Source organism: Stegodyphus dumicola, chromosome 8, assembly GCF_044657685.1.
Source record: "Stegodyphus dumicola isolate Sdum_Otavi_A_Nest chromosome 8, ASM4465768v1".
In the NCBI taxonomy this organism is placed as follows: Eukaryota; Metazoa; Arthropoda; class Arachnida; order Araneae; family Eresidae; genus Stegodyphus; species Stegodyphus dumicola.
In genome coordinates this window covers 62,240,896-62,268,574 of record NC_140775.1, presented here as the reverse complement: position 1 = coordinate 62,268,574, position 27,679 = coordinate 62,240,896, and the positions used below count along the sequence as shown (strand labels likewise).

The 27,679-nt window shown below is 31.4% G+C and overlaps 1 protein-coding gene and 1 pseudogene across 4 annotated transcripts; both read right to left on the bottom strand.

Moving 5' to 3' along the window:
- Positions 1-1,810: 1,810 nt before the first annotated feature.
- LOC146995863 (growth hormone-inducible transmembrane protein-like) lies at positions 1,811-10,363 on the bottom strand. Of its 3 annotated transcripts, none has more exons than XM_085821906.1 (5): positions 10,246-10,363; positions 6,829-7,027; positions 6,089-6,187; positions 5,496-5,671; positions 1,811-2,342 (listed from the first exon to the last, which is right to left on the bottom strand). In XM_085821906.1, the coding sequence occupies exons 2-4, from the start codon at positions 7,001-7,003 to the stop codon at positions 5,496-5,498; spliced, it is 450 nt and encodes a 149-aa protein (XP_085678032.1). In that variant the 5' UTR covers positions 7,004-7,027; positions 10,246-10,363; the 3' UTR covers positions 1,811-2,342. The 3 variants fall into 3 exon arrangements, with proteins under 3 accessions (XP_085678032.1, XP_085678031.1, XP_085678033.1); XM_085821905.1 differs by having other exon boundaries at positions 5,500-5,671; XM_085821907.1 differs by lacking the exon at positions 6,089-6,187 and having other exon boundaries at positions 5,500-5,671.
- Positions 10,242-26,732, bottom strand: LOC146995862 (growth hormone-inducible transmembrane protein-like; annotated as a pseudogene). The gene is made up of 4 exons (XR_015042882.1): positions 26,574-26,732; positions 24,615-24,857; positions 16,629-16,871; positions 10,242-10,363 (listed from the first exon to the last, which is right to left on the bottom strand). The product of XR_015042882.1 is annotated as a growth hormone-inducible transmembrane protein-like (transcript).
- Positions 26,733-27,679: the final 947 nt, after the last annotated feature.

Genomic DNA, 27,679 nt, shown 5'->3' with positions numbered 1-27,679 from the left:
TAAAGAAATAAAATTTACAGCACACTTGAAATTAATAAGTTATTTATATCATATTTTTAGCAGAAGCTGCAAATGTGAGTCTACAACCAACTGTTCATAAATATTTAATAGGACAATTATTTCAAAACACCATGTATTTTATAATTTTCACCGAGAATTATTTTGTAATTTACCATTTTTTCACCATTTCCCAAGTTACACAATTAAAAGGTAGACATAATTCATAGCAAAACACAAAAATTTAACCAGAATTATACAAAATTAATTTTTAACAAATTGCCATCACAGACTTAGTAGTCTGTCTGGAATTCAAAATATAGGAGGAGAAAGAAAGTTTTATTTCTGGCATTTATGAGTAAACAACAGTTGTAATACTATGGCTTGCATACAACTTTTTGTTATGCCAAATTTATGTAACAAAGCATAAAAAAACCTTTGTCTTTTCAATAAAAATATTATGCAGCTCTTTTTATCTTTTACAAATAATTTAAAGGTTTTGTTTTTGTTAGTTTCTAGTGTTAATTTTATAAAATTCAATGTTCAATTCATTGAATTCTTGCAGTTACATAATTATACTTCTACATATATATTTAAACACACATTAAATACAAAATCAGATAAATAAATGCTATTTGACATTCACAGGGTTGCACTCAAACAGGAAAATGAAATTCCCTGACTTTTCCAGGTGTGTTTTCAGAAAATTCCAATCCATCTGCACAATTGGCTACGCTAAGAGATAAATTAATTATGGTACCATTTGAAAACACAAAAATTTGCCAATTACACATGACATATATATATTACATGACTTATAATATATAATACCCAAAGCATTACTATTATAACTATAATAGGTGTTTTCTCCACTGAAGATTGAGATTAGAATCTGCCCAATCTGGATTAAAAAATGTCTTTTTTTGCAGACATTTTGCAGCTAAACGAAGGAAAAATCTATTTAATGATAATTTTAAATAAATTTAGGTATTTTATATTTATTTAGTAGCATACATGAGCAAAATTTTGTGATGGTATGTCATCATACTGCTAGAATTAATTTCAGGATTATGACAGAGAAAATTTCCTGAAATTTGAAAGTATTATTTACTAATAAAAAATAAATAAATTTAAAGAGTAGAAGCAACATTAAATGACACAAATAACATTAAAATAAAGATAATTATTTAAAAATTGAATTAGAATAATCAACGATGTTTTGCCGGATATAGTAACATTAAATGGTTAGCCTAGGTGACTGATTACCATTTTTTTTTATTATTATTTTACTGCAAAATGACAAATAAGGCATTTATTAAAAAAAAGGCGGGTTAAAATGATTTTGTGATAAAATCCTGGTATATGCTACGGCTTTGGCACGATTTTCAAAATTGTTGCCAACACCAAAATGACTGCTCATCATAATATCTCCAAATCCCGTGTATATGGTACCCTGTACTAGGATTAAACAGATTTTATTTCCCTTATTTCAACATGCACTACATATGCGCATGGGAGTCATTCAATACTCGAAGTTACTGGAAACTTGTTTTACCTTTCTAAAAGACAATCTGATGGGAGCTGCAAAAATTGGCTCTATGCCAGCTGGCTGAATGATGCTCATGCGATACATAATTCGGCAAGAAAGTGATCGCTTCCAACGTCAGTGCAAAATGCGTTTCTTGGGGGAAAATAGCCGATTCCAGAATTTTTTGGTCAATTTTTGAATTCCCCGACTTTTTCCAGTTTTCCAGATAGCGTGGCAACCGTGCATTCTCATTAGTAGATACATCAAAATAAAAACAAGAAACAATAAGAGTTAACAAGTAATTTTATTGGAATTTTACTAAAGAAAGAAACTTTACAATTTGTACACTTTTAAAATCATAAATTTTATATACATATCTCACTTTTCTTGAAAAAAAGGGTGGATCATTAATTACACAATTTTTAAAGTAGCTGTTTTATTACTATTAAACTTTAAATAATTTATCTGATCTCAAAATGAAAATGCAAGCTTTAGAATCATCAACAGGTTAAATATATGATGGCAGAATCAATAAAATTCACAATGCTAACTCATGAGGTAACGTTGTGCTTTTCCGAAGTAACAGAAAGTAGCGTTATGACTTAACGCTCCATGTTTGAGGTAGCGTTGTGCCTTTACACTCCATCGCCTTAGTATCTACAAATTTACAGCATCTCAAAATATTTACAGTATCTCAAAATATTTACAACTAATGTTTGGTTTGCATAAATATCACTTCCTTCTTGAACCACCACCAGCTAAAAGCATTGCAATACGAATAAAAATATTCAATGTGTCCAGGTATATTGAAATTGACCTAAAGGGGAAAAAAAAAGCAAAATTTTCAGAGTTACTAGTTTTTAATACTATATAATATAATTATTAAAAAACAAATCAGTTAGGACTTGCTACAAACCCATATAATGATATGTGATAAATTGCATCAACATGCCTCTGAGATAAAACTCAATGCCTTTATCTCTGCTGCATTATACATGATATATAGCACAAAAATGTTTTTAACCCTTTGGCTGCTCATCCCTCAATTTTTGCGGGAATGTGTTTTTCATCCTTTATTGAGGAGCGCATCCCATCTTTTCACTGTTTAACCAGCGAAATAAATTATATTACAATACTAGATATTTAATTTAGATTTTGACTAACAGATGTTAATCATCCACTAAATTGCGGTATCTGAAGGAACTTGGTATTTACCGCTCTAACTTCATCATGTTTGCTGCCTTTTTCTAATCAAAAATGGCTGCTAGAAAATGTTCAGTGACTGATGAAAGAACGATGCAAATGGAAACAAAAAAATTTGCAAAGAAACACGAGTTTGGTGCAAAGACTGCGAAATTGGACTTTGTCTTGAATTCTGTTTCAAACTCTATCGTACTAAACTAGATTTCTAAGGTATTTTTTCCTCAGTGCATTATATTTCCTTTAGTTTTATTCATTTTACTTTACATTATGTAATAAATAGAAATAAACTGTTAATTCAATTGAAATTTATTATTATTTGTGATAAAATCTGAAATTGGTTTTCCTGACAGCTTAGTTTCTCATGACAAAAATCTTTTCTAGAAAGAACAAATGCATATTTAAATTCTCCAATGCATATATAGATTTAAAATATGGGGGGGGGTCGAGGAATTTTTTTGGGAAACGATTTCGGTACACAAATTGAGCAGTCAGAGGGTTAAAACTATCACAGGTATATTTATAAATAGGTTTAATTTTTGCCATTTCTTCTCATGTGTAAATAAGCAATTCGCAGCTGAATGATAAATATTAAATTATGAATTCCCCTCACAAGAGGTTTTCTATAATAAGTTTGACAGAGTCTTTCCCCCCCCTTTTTTTCCTTACAGGGTAGTAGAAAGCATTTTAGAAGTTGCTTTCATAAATATTTTTGTTATCCTTCTGGACTATAAAATGAAAGTAAAAAACATCAGAGGAAAACATTTTCGGCTTCGTTTCCAAAAACTTCCAAGACCTATTCTGAAAATTCTTTGCTTCAAATATTGCAAAATCTATAATTTTAAACTCTGATTTTCAGCAGAGTTGTCCATTTTGTTCAACTAACAGTAAAATGATTCCTCTACTCACAATACAATATCATAAAATCAAAAGAACAAATAATATGATAATAATAACTAATAATAAGACAAACAAAAAATAAATATTTCATATGAAATTATTTTAAGCAAGTGAAAAATGTAATATATTCGTGAGTAATTTTTCTTAATATGACCTAAAGTGTTCAATTTTAGTATGTAGTATAATGTTTGAGGTTAGAAATAATTTTTTATTCCTCTCTATTTTATTTATTCTTAATGTCTGAGACTCAAAAGAGAATTTCAAGAATAAAAATGGCCGCCTAAACATAATGAGATTAAGATTGCCAGATCTGCAGGCAGATAAAGAAAAAATACCCTAATATTTCTATGAAAAGAATCATATACATAACATGTTACATTCTTGTATTTTTTTCCAGTCTTTACAGAGAAAATGCTGCCATCTAAATGTTGTTTCCTGTTATCAAGATTTAACATAGAAATTATGAAGTAATGTGATCTTTAATATTCAGAGGTAGTTTTTATGCAGTATCTATACAAGGGCACATGGAAATATTTGCATACAGCACATTTCTATGGACTCATTTTCTTTAGATACCATTTGTGCCAGAACAGTTACTATTAATTTTAAACAGTGGTTTCACCAAATGGAAATACGTCAATCAATGGCCAAAGTGGACCAGTACGTTACCATGCATCACACAGCTATTATAGTTAATGATTTAGCTTGAAAACTAAATTTAAGTACATAAATTAACTATTCTTTGAGAACTGATATTGGTACTTTATCTGCTCGCAATTTCTAATTAAAATGTTTCAATTGAATGAAATATGTAAAAAATAAAATAACAGCTTTCATTTAAGAATAAGAAATATTCAAGTAGTAGCTAAAGCATAGTGCTATTTTCCAAGAAAAATATAGACAAGAGTTTAACATTATGAGTACCCTAGGGAAAGTGGTTGGAATGAACAAAATCACCCTATTGTATCACTCAATATTGTGCTCTGTAACAGTACGTATTTTTCATCTTTCAACTTAGCTTAATATGAGAAATGTCGAATGCTATTCAATAACACTATTCAATTTTGATTTTAACTTAAAAAAAGCTACCTTTTCATGTTTTAATCAACATTTTGAAAAAATTTTAAAATGGATATCAAACTATCTAAAGCGAATGCCAAGTACCTTGGTTACTGAAATAAACAGATCATACATTTCAACAAATAATCAATGAAGTATTATTCTATGTATTATATGATATTCTAAAAAAGGAAGAATCAAATAAAGCTTCTAGATAATACGAAATCATGTATTTCCAAATACTGTGGAAAATTACTTACATGAAAAGATACAAACAGCTAAACTACACAATCAGCACTTCTATACTTTTTCACAGTTGAGAAACCCATGAAAACAGTCTCAGATCCCTAGATGAAAATTAATCTACTCAAAACTACACAATTATTTTTTATGGACCCATTAGCAATATCTAAAGCAGCATTAAGGTTCCAAAGAAGCCCTGCTGGAAGTCTGAATATAGCTTTATATGACCTTTTTCCTTAACATACCTACAGATAAAAGTAAAAATGCTTTGTGATTAAACTTTAGTGTAGGATGTTTCTGAAAGGTCATTAAGCAATTTTGAAAGACTTGTTAAAGTGTGGAGCTGTTCCAGGAATGTCACCTTCCCCCCAAAAGAAAGAACACTGAACATGACAAATACACTAACACACTAAATACATATTTCCCACACACACACATTTTGCAAATCATTACTCAAAAGCCCACACACATTAACTATTTATTAATTATCTTAGTGGATTTAAAGAATTTTAAAGTTATAAGTATCAAAACTATTATACACTAATATGGATAAACAAAATACCAATACTTACGCATTTATAGGGTCATATGGTTTAATAGCATATACTGGATATGTTTCAGCCATGCGAACTATTCTCTGAGTGTCATACAATAAGAAAGCTCCAAAGAGGACAAGGCCTCCATACATGCTGATACTATACAGTCCAGCACCCAAAGCAGTTGTAGGTGGGAAAAACATTGAACCTACAAGTTAAATTGGTTGGTTTAAGTTTTATAAAAATTTACTAATTTGTATAAAATTTTTTCTACTATTAATGCAATAAACAACCCCCAAGAGACTCACAGATTAAGAATTCATATAATACAGTATAAATTTTGATATATATATTCTACTCCCATACAACCCTACCCACCTAATTACCTCAAACAACTCAGAGAAAATCTTGGTTTAAATAAATTTATTGATCACATACAAACATTTATTTTTGCATTAAGAAACTCCTATTAAAATTATTAGACCTTGCAGATATAAATTTAACAAAAAACATTTCACTATTTTTTCATAATACACAGAACACATAATTTAACAATAAACAGCAGCATAATCGAACATTCTTTAACAGTTTTATAAAAAAAAGGAGGGCGTACTAAAATGCTTACCTAAAGATGATGCAAATACAACACCTAACCCACAGGCTAGAGGGCCTCCCATGTACAAAAATCGTTCACTTGGGGCACAAGCTGCAACAGCTGATAACCCTAAAAACATTATAACGAAATAGTAAAGTTAATGCAAAATCAATTTAAGAGAAAATGAATAGGATATAATCAAATTAAAGGAATGCAATAAGTAAATAAGGGAAAGTGATTTTCAACAACTAAGCTTGTTAAATCTTGACCGAACAATTTATTATTTTAACTGTTATAATTAATTATTCTTCAGCTTGGCAATCCTTTGATACATTTCACCCTGAAAAATGTCTTCCACATGACCACCATAATAATAAACAATAATTCCAAAATACAGCTGAAAGGCAGAACTGCAGTTAAAAGAAATTTAAATTCAGATCATATCATTCATTAGCTTAAAAAATTTCATAATTTTATTGATAAAAACGTAAAAATATTTAGTAAAAACTAATATGACAAGTATCTCTATTGCACAAAACAAATCTTTATTAAATAAATACATGTCTATGATATTAAGAGAATTTCAGCAAGATCCTAGTTTATCACTTCAGTTAATACTGAAATACTTGAAAGAAATATTCAACAGAACTGCAGTAATAACTTCAGTTACACTGAATATTTCTTTTAAAATCTATTTTCACCACATGCCTTAATGGTAGACTATTTTTAATGCTCAATATACATAAAAACTATCAAATGCATATACTCACCACCAACAACACCTGCAGTATACCAAGCAGCTCGCATTAAAATAGGCCCACCTAGCAGGCACAAAGGTGCAACAACAGCTCCCATTATACCACTATGAACCATCCAAGCAAGCTGTTTTCCTCCCAAGCCTTCTGAATATGGTATAGATCGAACAACCATGCCACTACCAATCATAGCTGCAAAAGTAGCTCCAATTGCCTAAAATCAAAATTTCAATAACTGTGTTTAAATAATGATGGAAAAAATAATCATGCACCAAACTGAATTTCTATGCCATAGCTGCAACTTTGAAATCCACAAAACTGGGAGGTTTTCATCTTGTGTGGCAATACCCTTTCACAGGATCTCCAAACCAACTCAAATTCACTTTATAATACACGATTCAGGTTACTCAAATTGTCATCAAAATTCAAAATATATTAGTATTTAATTAATTTAACAGATATTCTCTATTCATATAAAGCTAATATAAATTTAAAATTTAATAATTTGTTAAATTCAAATTTCATTCCTTGCAGCAATTGCGCCAAGAGAATTATTTGCAAGAGAATTATTTAAATTTAATTTAACTTTAACCATATTCTTGTGAAACAATTTAGTATTTAATTAGATATATTAAATTTTATGGTCTTGGGCTAATTTTATTTTGTAATTTTCTTACACTTTTGTACTGAAGAAGTCCTAAACGGAGAAAGAAAAGCTACCTATTTAAGTACATTTAAATACGATGGAAATTAAATTAATAATTAATATGCATAATATTTATCTGGATAAACTTAGAAATAAATGTAACATAACATAGTAAAATAAATATAAACCAATTTAACACTTGTTCAGTCTTCACATAAAATCAACAAATGCTTACGCTAGATTAAGGCAACTCGCATAAAGTGAAATTTAATTAGAAAAAAGTCAATAAAATGTAATAAAAAATACAGTTCAGATGAAATAACATTTAAGAAAAATCATTCCGAAAATCACCAAGGGTGGAACAGAATTTGCACATTTTTAAGTTTCATTAATTCAATAAATTTCATTTACTGCTAAAAAACACTTTCCTGAGTAAAAAGCTAAAAATTAAAAACTGAGAGATTTGGCAATCTAGCAGAAGATCAAGAGGTATGATGAAAAACCGGGAGTCTCCGGGTGAAACAGGGAGAGTTGGCAGCTAAGCCATATTTATAAGTACATTTCATTAAATAAAAACCTCCTACAGCAAAATTTAATCTCCAGCATGCTTTAACAAAGTTTAAAATTGTTTTTGCACATTCATAATGAATACTTAAAAGATTTTTTTGAATGCAGGCATGCACACATGCAAATAAAATCGTAACTTTAAACTGTTGCTCCTGTGTTATATTTTTAACAAAAATATCTAATTATTTTTGTTCTGGAAATACTAGGTCTTCTGGAATATTCTATCTCCACCCAAAAAAATGAAACCATATTTTCTTCTAATTATTTTGTATCTCTTCATAAGAAGAAAGAATGGTCGAAGCCGGTTTTTAAAATGCAGTCTGCAGTATTGCTTGCTTGCAGTGTGTAATTCTAGCATGAGTTGTGGCAGAATTTTGTCAATGCAGTGCTAAGAAGAAAGAACTCAATGATCCTGTCATATTATTTCTTTAAAAAAAGAAAAAACTCACATATAGTCAGACTACTCATAAAATCTGTGTTGTATATAGACTCTAAGGACATAGTTCAAATTTGTTTAAGAAGTTTTTAAGCATAAAAATTTCAACCTTGAAGATGATGGCCGCATTGGACGACCATCTTCAGTTAATATTACCCTGTTCAAAGAAGATATAAACATTATACAGTTCAAGCAATATCAGATAGAATAAACATTCTGAAAAGTATAGCACATTATCAAATGAAGAAGATTGGATATGTAAACTGCTATGGTATGTGCATGAGTACATCTTAGTTCAATAGAGCAGAAAATATTGTTAGGTTTTTCTTTTCTTCTAACACCAGTTGTTATTTTCTTCCTTCACGTTCGTACGGGGTTCATAGATTTGGAGTGAATAACGACGACATTTGATGGAGTTTCGAAACACACTTTATTTACCAATATTTATCAGGACAGCTCCAAAATATACAATCTCCATACTCATCGTCATTAGTATCTACTATAACAGCTTCATCTGCATAAGAGATCATCTATATTTCACGTTGCATAGGATATATTTAGTACCTAAGAAATCTGAAGTCTTCATGTTTCAGAACCATTTTAAGTTTTCAGATTTCAGAACAACCTACATCATTCTGCTTCACAGTACTTCAGAATAATTTGCATCCATGTTCTTTGTAGTATCATTGTTATTTGATATCTTAAGAATTTTCTATATTAACTAAATACACTAAAATACTGCTTCTTAATATTATGATCATCTTCTAATACTAAATAATGGTATAAAATTTTAAGTTCTTACAGTAGAATATACCCATAACTATTTTTTCATGGCAGATATTTATCAAGTTATTGGACTAAATGTACTCGCATAAAAAGTTTTTCTTTTTTAGTCAATCAAACATTGCTTTCAGTTGCATAAAATCAACCAATCAAAGCTTCTGGACAATCAAAACACTGAAGTACAATTTATTGCTTCAGCAGTTTTTCTTACTTGCAATTTCAAAAGCAGCTTTCGTTTCTTTACTTTTTCATTTCGTTCACCTTGTAGTCTGACATCAGTTTATTGTGAAGATCAAGATCTACTGCTTTAATTGAAGGAAATAATATCTCTTTACATGGTGATCCCACTTCTGATAATTTGTAGAGGCTATCTGGGTAGCAGAAGTTAAATCTATGGGTTTCTTGATATAGAAAGACATTTTAATGAACCAGAACACTTACATCAAATACACAAATGGCACATAAAATGCAAGATACTAAAAACTGCTGACGTCTTACATCTACCTTTGAATTCTGGTTGCCAGATCTACGAAAGCACTCCTAGTAACTCTAAATATATTGAAATTATACATTATTCTGATTTATACGGTAGACAACTATTAAATTTTTTGTCATTACCTACATTCAATCATATGAAAATATTAGGGTTGTCTATCCAAGCATCATGCAGTGAATGTGAATCATCTTCCTTCTGAGAGATGCCCCGCACGTTTTAAATCAACCAATTTCAAAAGCTTCTTTGCTAGAAAACTGTTCATTCAGACACATAAACTTTCCATAAATATAACCAAGTATGTCAATTCACACAAAAAAGGAACCAGCATACAAATATATCAGGTTTATACCTTCCAATGTTAATCTAGACTATGACAAAAACTTTCTATGTTTATGTAACAGTTAAGTTATAGACTTTTGCATGCCACAAAGAAATATTGCATACAATGCTGATATACACTTAAACAAGATTAAGTAAATGATACTGTAACATTAGCTCCCTTACACAGATTTATCAATTGCTCCAGGCTCAAATGTAGGTCAAAGTCCTGCTCCATAGTAGCATAATGCTCCAACGCCAAATGCAAATGCTCCAAGCAACAAACCTCTGCCTAAATCGAAGGCTGTAAAAAATTACAATTCCATCAGTTATGCACATTAAAAAAAAGTTTAGTAAAACATTTAAATAAATTAATTATAAGATGTATTTAAAATCTTTTCAAAATTTAGAACTATAACAGAAATATCATTAAGCATTCACTAAATACAAATCTATCAGAAATACTTATATCTTATCACAACCTTATACTGATAATGACGGATAAAATAATATTCTGCACTCAAAATCCATTAAAATAAATTGTATTAAAAAAACTTCAGACTGCATGCTAATGTCTTGAATTTTTTAACTATTAAAGTTTCGAAAACAGAAAAATATTTTTAAAATTTAAAATCATTTAAAAGACAGAACTGAAGATAAACTAACCTGATTTTGGTATACATATTTCGGTTTAACATCTAAATCAACTTTAAGAGATTAAAAACACAGAAAATAAAATCATACTCAAAATATGCAGTATATATATATATATACAAGGTAAAATATTTGTCATACTATTATATCTATGTTGTTTAAGGCCATGTGGAGATGTAGGACTCCTAGTGGCATGACTGGCTTTATCTAGGCATGAGAATGTTATTTGGTGTACACTACCTTCCTATTTAAAACGTTTCCGTATTTTCTTACTTGATCTAAATACCATCTCGGTTACAGTTGGTACCCCTTGTATTATCGCCAAGTTGTTGTCTCATTTACGACAACCTGAGTAGTTGAATAGTATGGAAACCCTATTATGATGTAATTGGTTGCAGTGAATTTGAATCATGCGAAAACATTTGGTAAGTGTGTGTCAGATTTTGGGTAAGGGCTGTGTGTGTGTTGGATAAGTAAATTTTTATTTTGTGGTTTACACAGTAAATTAGCTGAATGTGGTAAGATTAATTTGAAGTTTCTGTAGGGTTTGGAACAAAAGGGAAAGGAGCATTAATTGACTGTTGTGTAAATGAACGTTACTTAGTAGCCATTATTAAGTGTCTCGTTTGTAGAAAGGAAATGCGTATGGTTGAACATTGGATATTTTCAAACGGAGGATATTTTTTACTCTTATTTTTGTGAATTTATGTGGTGATACCATTATATAGATTCTAGTTCAGATAATTTTAGGAAGTGTTTGGATGCTGTTAAGAAATTTTGGTACTTTTCCGTTTTGGCAGCGCAGGCGATAAAGTGGCCAATAATGGTACAACTGATGCCAAACGGAATATCCTCGCTGGTAACTTTTTACGCCCCATTTTCAAAACCAGTTGCCGCCATTTCTTATCAGATTGATTGAGTCTTTTAATACTGGCATACAGTTACATAGAATATTTACCAGATAGTTCAATTTTATGCCCTAAGGACATTCGCAGTAATTATGTCAATCAGGATGCAATCACATCACTCACCCGAAGGCGAAAATATAGAAAAGGCAGAGTCCAGGGTTAAATTCATCAATTCTAATCAGAATGCACTAAAGAACTAAAGCACTGCGGTTTTACATAATTTCTGAGTAAGCTATTCGTACGAATTGAAATAATTCTTGCATTTAAACTTCTATTTCAAACTAAGATTTAACTTCAAATAACTGTAAATAATTACTGAGAGAATTAGAGTTTTGCAGCGTAGTTTATGTGGGATGAGATCACTTGGGGTCACATGATACGAACCGGCGACTCAGGATGTTGAACCATGAAAGCATAGTTAATTCTTAAATTACTGTCTTTTTACAAATTTTTTGTTTTTATTCATTGGCTTTTTATAAAACAGGGTTGCCACTCAAACAGGAGAATGAAATTCCCTGACTTTTCCAGGTTTTCCAGGTGTGTTTCAGGAAAATTCCAGTCTATCCGCGTAATGTGCGTTGGCTGTGCTAAGAGGTAAATTAATTATGTATTACTTATATTGTGTAGCAAATTCACTTAATTATTCAATAAATCCCAGAGGACATTTATTCTTAATTATACTTGGTATACTTTGTTTGATAATTTTGTTTAGTTTTCCACTTAAGAAACTTAATAAAATTTAAGATATATACATTGGATAACAAACGTATGCTTTATTTAATTATTACTCATGATCATCACCAGTTCAACACGAGGCTAATCCAGTCCTTATAAATCACAACGCAATGCTAAATAGTTAGGTTAGATTTTAGGTAAATTTAATTTGCGTGAGGTATGTTCTTAAAAGGCACCTTAACACTTGAAAACACAAATATAATTATAATAGTTGTTGTTTTCTCCACTGAAGATTGAGATTAGAATCTTCCCAATCTGGAATAAAATAAGGCTTTTTTTGCAGACATTCTGCAGCTAAACGAAAGAAAGAAATCTATTTTAATAAATTGAGGTATTTTATATTTATTTCGCAGCATACATAAGGAAAAAATATGTGCATTAAATTTCGTGATGGTATGTTATCATACTGCTAGAATTAATTTCAAGATTATGCCAGAGAAAATTTTCTGAAATTTGGAAATATTATTTACTAATAATAAATAAATTTAGAGGGAAGAAGCATCATTAAATTATACGAATAACATAAAAATAAAGATAATTACTTAAAAATTGAATTAGAATAATCAACGATATTTTAGCGAATATAGTTATATTACATGGTTAGCCTAGATGACAGATTACTATTTTTTTATTTTACTGCAAAATGGCAAAGTATTTATTAAAAAGAAAAAAAAAAGTTTAAAAAGATTTTGCGGCAAAATTCTAGTATACGGTAAGGCTTTGGCACGATTTTGAAAATTGTCGCCAAGACCAAAATGACCCGTTTACTGCGCATCATGATGTCGCCAAATCCCATTATTATTCTAAACAAAGAACGTCTATGTAAAGAAGAAAAGGTTCCATACAACTAAAATGCTATTACGCCGTTAGAATGCGGAGGGAAAATTTGCCAAGGGATTTGCCGACGGAACCTGGCGGCCAGAATTCCTCTCTTCGCACTGTGTACAGGAAATTGAGAAACACGTGTTAAGAAGAAACGCTTTTTGACAAAAAACTACGAAAATCCGTTTTTAAAATTATTGCGAAAAATCCACACAATAATTTTAAAAACGGATTTTTGTAGTTTTTTTTCCCCCTGAAAATAACTAATCCATGAATTAATTTACTTGCGCCAAAAAATATTTTCTTTTCCTTTAGAGTTTAACCACTTGCGCTAAGACTAAACTTCACAGTTGCGGTGCCGTGCGCTACAATATAACAAGCGGTAAAGTGTCTCATTTACGCTGCTCCGCATCTGCGAGTGCAATCCAGAGCTGTAACTCGAGAAATAAACAATTTCGTTGTTAGGCGACGTGTGCACCATGTTATTTTCATTTTTGCGATAAACGCTTACCGACGTGGTGTTCACGTCGCTCACGGTTTGAGACAAAAGCATCTCGACGTGCGTGGCACGTCGAGATGCACGTCTTTTTAGCGCAAGTCGTTCAAGAAATTTTAAACGATATTCATTTTATGAACTCTTGATAACGTGACCTTCGAACTTCGATACCGGTTTCGAGCTTCGGCGACAGATATATCAGACATGCACAGCTGTTTCCCTCTATGATGGAACGGAGCCACGTCTGTTGCAGAGAGGTTTTCCTTCTTTACAATACATATTCTTTGATTCTAACCTCCATGGTACCGTATACTAGGATTAAACCCATTTTGTTTTATACGAGAACAGGTACTTTCTTTAGTTCATGCACTGCACATGCGATTCTCGAGAATACTGGAAACCAAAAGTTGCTTTGCCTTTCTAAAAGACAATCAAATTGGAGCTGCGAAAATTGGCTCTATGCCAGCTACCCGAATGACACTCACGTGATACATAATTCGCCAAAAAAGTTATCTCTTCCGACGTCGGCGCAAAAATCGCTTTTTTTGGTGGCATCGTTGTATGAACTTCCCTGACTTTTCCAGATTTTGACAAAAAATACTTACATTCCCTGACTTTTCCCTGAATATTTTTGTCAATTTTCGAATTCCCTGACTTTTCCCGGTTCTCCAGGTAGCGTGGCAACCCTGATAAAACTTTATACGCTATTAAAATGTTTATGCCGTCAAAATAAAAAAAAATTCTCAGAACTAACATTTGTTAACATATTTTATGTGCATACTGTATGTCGTCGCCAATAAAGTCTACTTGGCGAGATTTGCTCCGGCAAAACGGAAAAGTACCGAAATTTTGTTTGACTGAGAACTCATAAATACATAACTAAGGTAAGTGGATACTTCCTTCAGGTAGTGCTAAAATGAATTTCCTTTTTTATGTTATATCATTGTGTGATTTAAAATGTAGTTTATTCAGATTATATATTTTTTGTTGGCTGCTTCTTTGAATTTTGAAGTGAATGTAGTTCGATGTGTACATGGGCAAAGTCAAGGAGTGCACAACGCCATTTTTGTGCAATTCTGTTTTTTTTTTTTTTTTTAAAGTGAAAATAGGTCGATGTGTATATGGATACCGAGTTTGTGCAATTCTTTGTCTTGTTACTTTGGCTTTGTGTAGCGACGATTTTTACACAAGCCAAAATAATTAACCAAAGTTTTGCACAAACTCTGTATCCATGTACCGCCAAAAAATCGTCAAGGGGTACCCTAAAATATACTTTTACTATTATCTGAATGAAAGTTCATGAAGACAAATTAAAATAGTTACACAACATTTAGCACACCATAATGCCATATAACTCGCACCATCTCATATTATATGCATTCCCTACAAATGTCTCTCACAGCCGGACTTCCCACCCATGCATCACTGGAGAATGAACTTAAGGGATGAGTGATACATGTATAAGCTTATTTTATACAAGTCCATCCTTAGACCTACTTTACGCCAGACCGGTATGGGGACAAGCCATTAAAACCCACATAAAAAAATCCAAGTTATTCAAAATAAAACCCTTCGTGACATTATTAATGCATCCTGCTTCATCCAAAATTCATATATTCACAGAGATCTTCAAATTCATACTATACAAAATTATATCAAAAAACTTGCAATAAATTTTTTCCTTTCTGTACTATTACATCCAAACAGCTGTATCAGCTCTTACCGATCCTCACCTTTTCCTAGAGCAAAACACAAATATCCTTCGGATATTCTAACCTAACATTTTGTTAATTATTTGAAGAACCTACTACCTTACTGATCCAACTTTTCTTCACATTGCTGGTCTATTTTCATTTACTTCATCTTTCTTTACCTACTGATGGCGGCTAAGTGAAATATCCCATTCTACCATCTTGATTCTTCATATTTTCCTTTTGTTGTTCCAAACATTCTTTTATCTGATGCAAAGTATAAGCGTGCTGTCACTCTCTTTCGACACGAGGGGGAGTGATAGACAGCAATCTGAGTCGGTCAACTTTTGAACTGAATATAGTTTTATGATCCTGCCTTTCAGTTTATGACATTCTGCCTAACTTTGGTGTCAGATGTTGCATGGAAGGAGGAAAAGTATAATGTAAACTAACAGAGCTCAGCTCTTCAACTCGACACGTAACATAAACATTTTTCACTTTTGAAAATCCCTTCAAATTCTTTCTTTAACAACTAGCAAGGATCTTTTAAGTATACTATGTGAGGATCTGTTACACGTTGTCATGCTTTTGGATATATTTTGCATACTTACCTTTTTATTTTGGAAAGACTCGATTTCAGTTTATTATGGTGAGAAAGAGTTATCACAGGAATGACATACTCGCATGGTAAATAAGCCAATTAGTGAGATGGATGAGAGTGACTATACATTTTCTAAAGAGTTAAGAGAACACTGTTTCTACTAATTCTGATACTGATATTTTGTCAGAGCCTGCCTTCCACTTTCCGCGAAAGATTTTGCTACTTCTCGCAAATAATATATTCTACTATTTTAAAACTAATTTTAAAGTTTATTAATGTATTTTGTCATATAAAAATTCAGAATAATTTGAATAGCACTTCTAAAAATTATTTCCTACAGTCAGCAATTTTATTATACATTTTCATGTAAAGTTTCCTGTAGGGTAATTCCTTACAACTCTCATCTGCTCCAAGGGAACATCTTAAACAAAGGCATGTTATTTCAAATGCAATAATGAAATTACAACTCTAACAAAATATAATATGATTACATAAATTAAAAAACTTAAATATCACTCACTATCTTTAGTAAAGTTAAAATTTCTAATCCATAATTATTTACACAAATGAGGATCTTATTACTTCAAAACAAATATCAAATGATTTTGCATTGTTTTAAAAATAAAAATCTTAGCTGTAAGGCTTATATCAAGAAAACATACCTGTTCCCTTCTGTGGAGCAAGAAGCCTTTCCTTCAGTGTTGGGCTTCTAGCAATGACATTAGATCTACGAAATGCAGAACGTGCATTGCTAGCAAGCCCTTTAGACTGATTTATCATTGGAGTCCTCACAAGAAGCTTGCCAGATTTTAATAGCACTTCTCTTGATTGAACAGAAACATGTGCTCGAATCACTAATAATGCAGCTGCCATTGCTCGTAGCTGAGATTAAAAAAAGTTCACAGCTGTAAAAAAACAAATATAAGGTTAAATTGGTTGGTCACCAAATACAGATATAGGCAAACTTAAGAACTAATATATTTACAGTTGAACATATATATTTACAGCAATAAGTTTAAAAGAACAGTCAGTAAAAGTTTACCGACTGTTCTTTTAAACAGTTTACCGACTGTTTCGACCAAGGGTGCCCCTTGATTTGTCCATGTACACATCAATCTATTTTCATTTAAATAAAATCAGGAAGCTAAAACAAAGTTAAAACTATCACGGTAACCAGAAGTTAGGTTTCATCGCCAAAATTTAAAAAAAAAAATTGTTTCTAATCAAAGGAGAACCCAATTCTAGACAAAGATTTGCACAAACTCTATCCATGTACACATCGATCTATTTTTATTTAAAAAAACATCCTAGAATTGCACAAACTACGCATTGCACACTGCCTTAAATTTGTCCATGTACACATCAATCTACTTTCATTTAAATAAAATCAGGAAGCTAAAACAAAGTTAAAACTATCACGGTAACCAGAAGTAAGGTTTCATCGCCAAAATTTAAGAAAAAAAAAAAAAAAAAAATTGTTTCTAATCAAAGGAGAACCCAATTCTACACTAGAGCCGAACAGTCATCACTTCGACAATATTTTATTTCCTAAATACTGAAACTGCGTGTATAATATTAAAACTATTCAATTAGTCTTATTTCACAGATTTTAGACAGAAATGCAGGCAATCAAAACACAAATTCTGTTAGCCAAATAATTCAGTTGTGGGTGTGGAGAAATTTTAAATAAAGTTTCATATTAATTGTCACCATTGTATAAATTAAACAGTAATGATATTAGTTACTGCAATTACAAACCACACAATTTTTTCAGTTTGACCTAATACATAAATAATAAAAAAAAAAAAAGAAATGGCATTTTCCTAAATTAACACCAAAAGTGGTTATGTTGATGATTACTTGGCTTGAGATTTTATTTCAACACGGCATTTACGATATTCCACACATACGTAACAGAAAAATTAATATATCTAATTGCTAGTTACAGACTGAATGCTGATTCTCTCATACCAAGCAATTCAAAATGTCTAAAATGAAAGCGAATTTTTATCTCAGACCATATGTAAACAATTATGATACTTTTAACATTTTTGTATGTATCTTTGTTTAAAGATTTTTTTAACGTAGATGTTTAAAGACACGAAAGATTGTAAAGATTCACGGGCTTTCTTTACACCAAAGATTGTAAAGATTCACGGGCTAAACGGAAAATGAGTGAAAACTGTAATAATTAAAAATTTAAATTAATGGTTGGCACTTTTAAGTCAAATTTAAAACTAGCCATTTATTATTACACGCAAGTTAACTAAATACATAGTAAGGTTATATATAATTCATTAGACTTTATACCAAACTTTCATGATCCAACAGTAAATACACTTTGCAAGATTAAATAACGCATATAAAAAGGAATCGCTGAATATTTATGCAACTTCATGCGGATGAATTATATTTCGCTTTCCACAATTGTACGCTGTGCTTTTTTAAACAAAAAGGAACTTAAAATTATACACTACCTAAATGACAACAGGCAAGCGGTAAAATTCAGGTTATATAATTCTGGGTTAGTATTAATAAACGAACTACACTTATATTAAGAACTGTATATAATGGAAACGAAAATGAAATAATAATTATTATTACTCTAACAAAACTACCTACTTCACTGAGGAAATACGTTACACACGTTCACGCTACAAAATGGCCGACCGTTTCGATGACCTAATTGACGACACAGCTAACATCAAAGTGATGACGCAGAATAATCTAGAAACTGATGAAACCGAGGCATGCGGATTTTTTTATTTAGCTCTAAATCAGCAAAATGTAATAAAATAAAATAATTTTTTAAAAAATAAAGCTAAGAAAACTTAAAAAGTTCATTAAGATATAGCTGAGGAATAATTTTAAAAAATAACGAAATAAGAAATATTTTGGCGCAAAAAAAGGCGTCACTCGATAACATTAAATATTGTAAACAAACTTGAGCAGCCAATATAATATTGATTAATCCTAAAACATCGCATGCTTATCTTGTTTCCGAAATTCCCTAATTTGAATGAAATTTTAAGCTGCTTTCAGTGCATATTCTTACAAGCGTCTAGACCCCCAAGAATCACTTTTGATCATAAATCCTTTTCGATTATCTGGAAAAAGGAAAAGGGATTTTGAATATATAGGGATTTGATTTTGAATTTTAGTCCACAGCATTGTTTGTATTTCGCAGCTGGTGAATTGTCATTAATATGTCTTCAGAAAATTTTATCATGTCTTCTGAAATAATAAAACGGCCTTTTTTAGGATCATATATTCCTGAAATGGAAAATCAACCGTTGGAATGTTTTTCTTGTGTGGATCGTGGGAAAACTTACGCTATATTTTCTAATTTAAGAAGACACATAGCAAATTTTCATCTCCCAAAACTACGGGACATAAAGCGCCGAAAAGAATGCGAATTTAAATGTTCTAGTTTTACACGTCAGTTCAGCAATCTTTGTCGTTTAAAAGCTCATCAAGGGCAGAAACATCAATCCCATAAATGTTTACTGTGCAATACCTATTTTGATAAGCGAAATATTATTTTACATTTTCAAGGTGATCAGGAAAAAAGAATAGATGAAGGATATTTAGAATTTTCCTCATTAGAGGCCTTTTATGATTGGAAAGAAAGTATTGAGAAAGAAACACATTCAAAATGTATTGTCGAAAGCACAAAAATATCCCGCAATACTACATATTAGTCTTTTATTATGGTGCTTTATGCAATGTTATGTGTATGTTTTTAACTGAAAGTCAAGAGAAGAGACATTTAAAAGTACAAGGTAGTGAGCGCTAAGGTAAATGGATTTTGCCCACCTAGCATTAAAGAACATAATGGTAAATTTATAGTAACTTTTATGGAAACTCATATTTGACATAAACATTAAATTCAACACCAATCATTATCAAATAATGAAAAGGAATTTATGGCCACAAAAATTGCTTCACGCATACTAGTTACAAGATTTTAAATGAAATACGTGATACTGTTTCAGGTTCTGAATTGACAAAAGACTTGCGTAATATCCCAACAATCATATAACAGGGTTGCCACTCAAACAAGAGAATGAAATTCCCTGACTTTTCCAGGTTTTCCAGGTGTGTTTCAAGAAAATTCCAGTCTATTCGCGTAATGTACTTTGGCTACACTAAGAGGTAAATTAATTATGGTATTACTTGTATTGTGTAGCAAATTCACTTAATTATTCAATAAATCCCAGAGGACATTTATTCTTGGTATACTTTGTTTGATAATTTTGTTTACTTCTCCACTTAAGAAACTTAATAAAATTTAAGATAAATAAATTGGATAACAAATGTATGTTTTATTTAATTATTACTTATGATCATCACCAGTTCAACACGAGGCTAATCCAGTCCTTATAAATCACAACGCAATGCTAAATAGTTAGGTTAGATTTTAGGTAAATTTAATTTGTGTGAGGTATGTTCTTAAAAAGCACCTTAACACTTGAAAACACAAATATAATTATAATAGTTGTTGTTTTCTCCATTGAAGATTGAGGTTAGAATCTTCCCAATCTGGAATAAAATAAGGCTTTTTTTGTAGACATTCTGCAGCTAAACGAAAGAAAGAAATCTATTTTAATAAATTGAGGTATTTTATATTTATTTCGCAGCATACATAAGGAAAAAATATGTGCATTCAATTTCGTGATGGTATGTTATCATACTGCTAGAATTAATTTCAAGATTATGCCAGAGAAAATTTTCTGAAATTTGGAAATATTATTTACTAATAATAAATAAATTTAGAGGGAAGAAGCATCATTAAATTATACGAATAACATAAAAATAAAGATAATTACTTAAAAATTGAATTAGAATAATCAACGATATTTTAGCGAATATAGTTATATTACATGGTTAGCCTAGATGACAGATTACTATTTTTTTATTTTACTGCAAAATGGCAAGGTATTTATTAAAAAGAAAAAAAAAAGTTTAAAAAGATTTTGCGGTAAAATTCTAGTATACGGTAAGGCTTTGGCACGATTTTGAAAATTGTCGCCAAGACCAAAATGACTCGTTTACTGCGCATCATCATGTCGCCAAATCCCATTGTACCATACATGGAGATTATTCTAACCAAAGAACGTCTATGCAAAGAATCTCTAATTCTTTGGTCTATGTAAAGAAGAAAAGGTTCCATACAAGTAAAATGCTATTACGCCGCTAGAATGCGGAGGGAAAATATGCCAGGGGATTTGGCGACGGAACCTGGCAGCCAGAATTTTCCTCTCCGCGATGTGTACCGGAAATTGAGAAACGTGTTAAGAAAAAACGTTCTTTGACAAAAAGAAAGCTACGAAAACCCGTTTTTAAATTATTGCGAAAAATCCAAGAAGAAAGGTTTTATCAAAGGACGTTTCTTCTTAGATTTTTCGCAATAATTTTAAAAACGGATTTTCGCAGTTCCCCCCCCCCTGAAAATTACTAACCCATGAATTAATTTACTTGCGCCAAAAAATATTTTCTTTTCCTTTAGAGTTTAACCACTTGCGCTAAGACTAAACTTCACAGTTGCGGTGCCGTGCGCTACAATATAACAAGCGGTAAAGTGTCTCATTTACGCCGCTCCGCATCTGCGAGTGCAATCCAGAGCTGTAACTCGAGAAATAAACAATCTCGTTGTTAGGCGACGTGTGCACCATGTTATTTTCATTTTTGCGATAAACGCTTACCGACGTGGTGTTCACGTCGCTCACGGTTTGAGACAAAAGCATCTCGACGTGCGTGGCACGTCGAGATGCACGTCTTTTTAGCGCAAGTCGTTCAAGAAATTTTAAACGATATTCATTTTATGAACTCTTGATAACGTGACCTTCGAACTTCGATACAGGTTTCGAGCTTCGGCGACAGATATATCAGACATGCACAGCTGTTTCCCTCTATGATGGAACGGAGCCACGTCTGTTGCAGAGAGGTTTTCCTTCTTTACAATACATATTCTTTGATTCTAACCTCCATGGTACCGTATACTAGGATTAAACCCATTTTGTTTTATACGAGAACAGGTACTTTCTTTAGTTCATGCACTGCACATGCGATTCTCGAGAATACTGGAAACCAAAAGTTGCTTTGCCTTTCTAAAAGACAATCAAATTGGAGCTGCGAAAATTGGCTCTATGCCAGCTACCCGAATGACACTCACGTGATACATAATTCGCCAAAAAAGTTATCTCTTCCGACGTCGGCGCAAAAATCGCTTTTTTTGGTGGCATCGTTGTATGAACTTCCCTGACTTTTCCAGATTTTGACAAAAAATACTTACATTCCCTGACTTTTCCCTGAATATTTTTGTCAATTTTCGAATTCCCTGACTTTTCCCGGTTCTCCAGGTAGCGTGGCAACCCTGATAAAACTTTATACGCTATTAAAATGTTTATGCCGTCAAAATAAAAAAAAATTCTCAGAACTAACATTTGTTAACATATTTTATGTGCATACTGTATGTCGTCGCCAATAAAGTCTACTTGGCGAGATTTGCTCCGGCAAAACGGAAAAGTACCGAAATTTTGTTTGACTGAGAACTCATAAATACATAACTAAGGTAAGTGGATACTTCCTTCAGGTAGTGCTAAAATGAATTTCCTTTTTTATGTTATATCATTGTGTGATTTAAAATGTAGTTTATTCAGATTATATATTTTTTGTTGGCTGCTTCTTTGAATTTTGAAGTGAATGTAGTTCGATGTGTACATGGGCAAAGTCAAGGAGTGCACAACGCCATTTTTGTGCAATTCTGTTTTTTTTTTTTTTTTTTTTAAAGTGAAAATAGGTCGATGTGTATATGGATACCGAGTTTGTGCAATTCTTTGTCTTGTTACTTTGGCTTTGTGTAGCGACGATTTTTACACAAGCCAAAATAATTAACCAAAGTTTTGCACAAACTCTGTATCCATGTACCGCCAAAAAATCGTCAAGGGGTACCCTAAAATATACTTTTACTATTATCTGAATGAAAGTTCATGAAGACAAATTAAAATAGTTACACAACATTTAGCACACCATAATGCCATATAACTCGCACCATCTCATATTATATGCATTCCCTACAAATGTCTCTCACAGCCGGACTTCCCACCCATGCATCACTGGAGAATGAACTTAAGGGATGAGTGATACATGTATAAGCTTATTTTATACAAGTCCATCCTTAGACCTACTTTACGCCAGACCGGTATGGGGACAAGCCATTAAAACCCACATAAAAAAGATCCAAGTTATTCAAAATAAAACCCTTCGTGACATTATTAATGCATCCTGCTTCATCCAAAATTCATATATTCACAGAGATCTTCAAATTGATACTATACAAAATTATATCAAAAAACTTGCAATAAATTTTTTCCTTTCTGTACTATTACATCCAAACAGCTGTATCAGCTCTTACCGATGCTCACCTTTTCCTAGAGCAAAACACAAATATCCTTCGGATATTCTAACCTAACATTTTGTTAATTATTTGAAGAACCTACTACCTTACTGATCCAACTTTTCTTCACATTGCTGGTCTATTTTCATTTACTTCATCTTTCTTTACCGACTGATGGCAGCTAAGTGAAATATCCCATTCTACCATCTTGATTCTTCATATTTTCCTTTTGTTGTTCCAAACATTCTTTTATCTGATGCAAAGTATAAGCGTGCTGTCACTCTCTTTCGACACGAGGGGGAGTGATAGACAGCAATCTGAGTCGGTCAACTTTTGAACTGAATATAGTTTTATGATCCTGCCTTTCAGTTTATGACATTCTGCCTAACTTTGGTGTCAGATGTTGCATGGAAGGAGGAAAAGTATAATGTAAACTAACAGAGCTCAGCTCTTCAACTCGACACATAACATAAACATTTTTCACTTTTGAAAATCCCTTCAAATTCTTTCTTTAACAACTAGCAAGGATCTTTTAAGTATACTATGTGAGGATCTGTTACACGTTGTCATGCTTTTGGATATACTTTGCATACTTACCTTTTTATTTTGGAAAGACTTGATTTTAGTTTATTATGGTGAGAAAGAGTTATCACAGGAATGACATACTCGCATGGTAAATAAGCCAATTAGTGAGATGGATGAGAGTGACTATACATTTTCTAAAGAGTTAAGAGAACACTGTTTCTACTAATTCTGATACTGATATTTTGTCAGAGCCTGCCTTCCACTTTCCGCGAAAGATTTTGCTACTTCTCGCAAATAATATATTCTACTATTTTAAAATTAATTTTAAAGTTTATTAATGTATTTTGTCATATAAAAATTCAGAATAATTTGAATAGCACTTCTAAAAATTATTTCCTACAGTCAGCAATTTTATTATACATTTTCATGTAAAGTTTCCTGTAGGGTAATTCCTTACAACTCTCATCTGCTCCAAGGGAACATCTTAAACAAAGGCATGTTATTTCAAATGCAATAATGAAATTACAACTCTAACAAAATATAATATGATTACATAAATTAAAAAACTTAAATATCACTCACTATCTTTAGTAAAGTTAAAATTTCTAATCCATAATTATTTACACAAATGAGGATCTTATTACTTCAAAACAAATATCAAATGATTTTGCATTGTTTTAAAAATAAAAATCTTAGCTGTAAGGCTTATATCAAGAAAACATACCTGTTCCCTTCTGTGGAGCAAGAAGCCTTTCCTTCAGTGTTGGGCTTCTAGCAATGACATTAGATCTACGAAATGCAGAACGTGCATTGCTAGCAAGCCCTTTAGACTGATTTATCATTGGAGTCCTCACAAGAAGCTTGCCAGATTTTAATAGCACTTCTCTTGATTGAACAGAAACATGTGCTCGAATCACTAATAATGCAGCTGCCATTGCTCGTAGCTGAGATTAAAAAAAGTTCACAGCTGTAAAAAAACAAATATAAGGTTAAATTGGTTGGTCACCAAATACAGATATAGGCAAACTTAAGAACTAATATATTTACAGTTGAACATATATATTTACAGCAATAAGTTTAAAAGAACAGTCAGTAAAAGTTTACCGACTGTTCTTTTAAACAGTTTACCGACTGTTTCGACCAAGGGTGCCCCTTGATTTGTCCATGTACACATCAATCTATTTTCATTTAAATAAAATCAGGAAGCTAAAACAAAGTTAAAACTATCACGGTAACCAGAAGTTAGGTTTCATCGCCAAAATTTAAAAAAAAAAATTGTTTCTAATCAAAGGAGAACCCAATTCTAGACAAAGATTTGCACAAACTCTATCCATGTACACATCGATCTATTTTTATTTAAAAAAACATCCTAGAATTGCACAAACTACGCATTGCACACTGCCTTAAATTTGTCCATGTACACATCAATCTACTTTCATTTAAATAAAATCAGGAAGCTAAAACAAAGTTAAAACTATCACGGTAACCAGAAGTAAGGTTTCATCGCCAAAATTTAAGAAAAAAAAAAAAAAAATTGTTTCTAATCAAAGGAGAACCCAATTCTACGCTAGAGCCGAACAGTCATCACTTCGACAATATTTTATTTCCTAAATACTGAAACTGCGTGTATAATATTAAAACTATTCAATTAGTCTTATTTCACAGATTTTAGACAGAAATGCAGGCAATCAAAACACAAATTCTGTTAGCCAAATAATTCAGTTGTGGGTGTGGAGAAATTTTAAATAAAGTTTCATATTAATTGTCACCATTGTATAAATTAAACAGTAATGATATTAGTTACTGCAATTACAAACCACACAATTTTTTCAGTTTGACCTAATACATAAACAATAATAAAAAAAAAAAAGAAATGGCATTTTCCTAAATTAACACCAAAAGTGGTTATGTTGATGATTACTTGGCTTGAGATTTTATTTCAACACGGCATTTACGATATTCCACACATACGTAACAGAAAAATTAATATATCTAATTGCTAGTTACAGACTGAATGCTGATTCTCTCATACCAAGCAATTCAAAATGTCTAAAATGAAAGCGAATTTTTATCTCAGACCATATGTAAACAATTATGATACTTTTAACATTTTTGTATGTATCTTTGTTTAAAGATTTTTTTAACGTAGATGTTTAAAGACACGAAAGATTGTAAAGATTCATGGGCTTTCTTTACACCAAAGATTGTAAAGATTCACGGGCTAAACGGAAAATGAGTGAAAACTGTAATAATTAAAAATTTAAATTAATGGTTGGCACTTTTAAGTCAAATTTAAAACTAGCCATTTATTATTACACGCAAGTTAACTAAATACATAGTAAGGTTATATATAATTCATTAGACTTTATACCAAACTTTCATGATCCAACAGTAAATACACTTTGCAAGATTAAATAACGCATATAAAAAGGAATCGCTGAATATTTATGCAACTTCATGCGGATGAATTATATTTCGCTTTCCACAATTGTACGCTGTGCTTTTTTAAACAAAAAGGAACTTAAAATTATACACTACCTAAATGACAACAGGCAAGCGGTAAAATTCAGGTTATATAATTCTGGGTTAGTATTAATAAACGAACTACACTTATATTAAGAACTGTATATAATGGAAACGAAAATGAAATAATAATTATTATTACTCTAACAAAACTACCTACTTCACTGAGGAAATACGTTACACACGTTCACGCTACAAAATGGCCGACCGTTTCGATGACCTAATTGACGACACAGCTAACATCAAAGTGATGACGCAGAATAATCTAGAAACTGATGAAACCGAGGCATGCGGATTTTTTTATTTAGCTCTAAATCAGCAAAATGTAATAAAATAAAATAATTTTTTAAAAAATAAAGCTAAGAAAACTTAAAAAGTTCATTAAGATATAGCTGAGGAATAATTTTAAAAAATAACGAAATAAGAAATATTTTGGCGCAAAAAAAGGCGTCACTCGATAACATTAAATATTGTAAACAAACTTGAGCAGCCAATATAATATTGGTTAATCCTAAAACATCGCATGCTTATCTTGTTTCCGAAATTCCCTAATTTGAATGAAATTTTAAGCTGCTTTCAGTGCATATTCTTACAAGCGTCTAGACCCCCAAGAATCACTTTTGATCATAAATCCTTTTCGATTATCTGGAAAAAGGAAAAGGGATTTTGAATATATAGGGATTTGATTTTGAATTTTAGTCCACAGCATTGTTTGTATTTCGCAGCTGGTGAATTGTCATTAATATGTCTTCAGAAAATTTTATCATGTCTTCTGAAATAATAAAACGGCCTTTTTCAGGATCATATATTCCTGAAATGGAAAATCAACCGTTGGAATGTTTTTCTTGTGTGGATCGTGGGAAAACTTACGCTATATTTTCTAATTTAAGAAGATACATAGCAAATTTTCATCTCCCAAAACTACAGGACATAAAGCGCCGAAAAGAATGCGAATTTAAATGTTCTAGTTTTACACGTCAGTTCAGCAATCTTTGTCGTTTAAAAGCTCATCAACGGCAGAAACATCAATCCCATAAATGTTTACTGTGCAATACCTATTTTGATAAGCGAAATATTATTTTACATTTTCAAGGTGATCAGGAAAAAAGAATAGATGAAGGATATTTAGAATTTTCCTCATTAGAGGCCTTTTATGATTGGAAAGAAAGTATTGAGAAAGAAACACATTCAAAATGTATTGTCGAAAGCACAAAAATATCCCGCAATACTACATATTAGTCTTTTATTATGGTGCTTTATGCAATG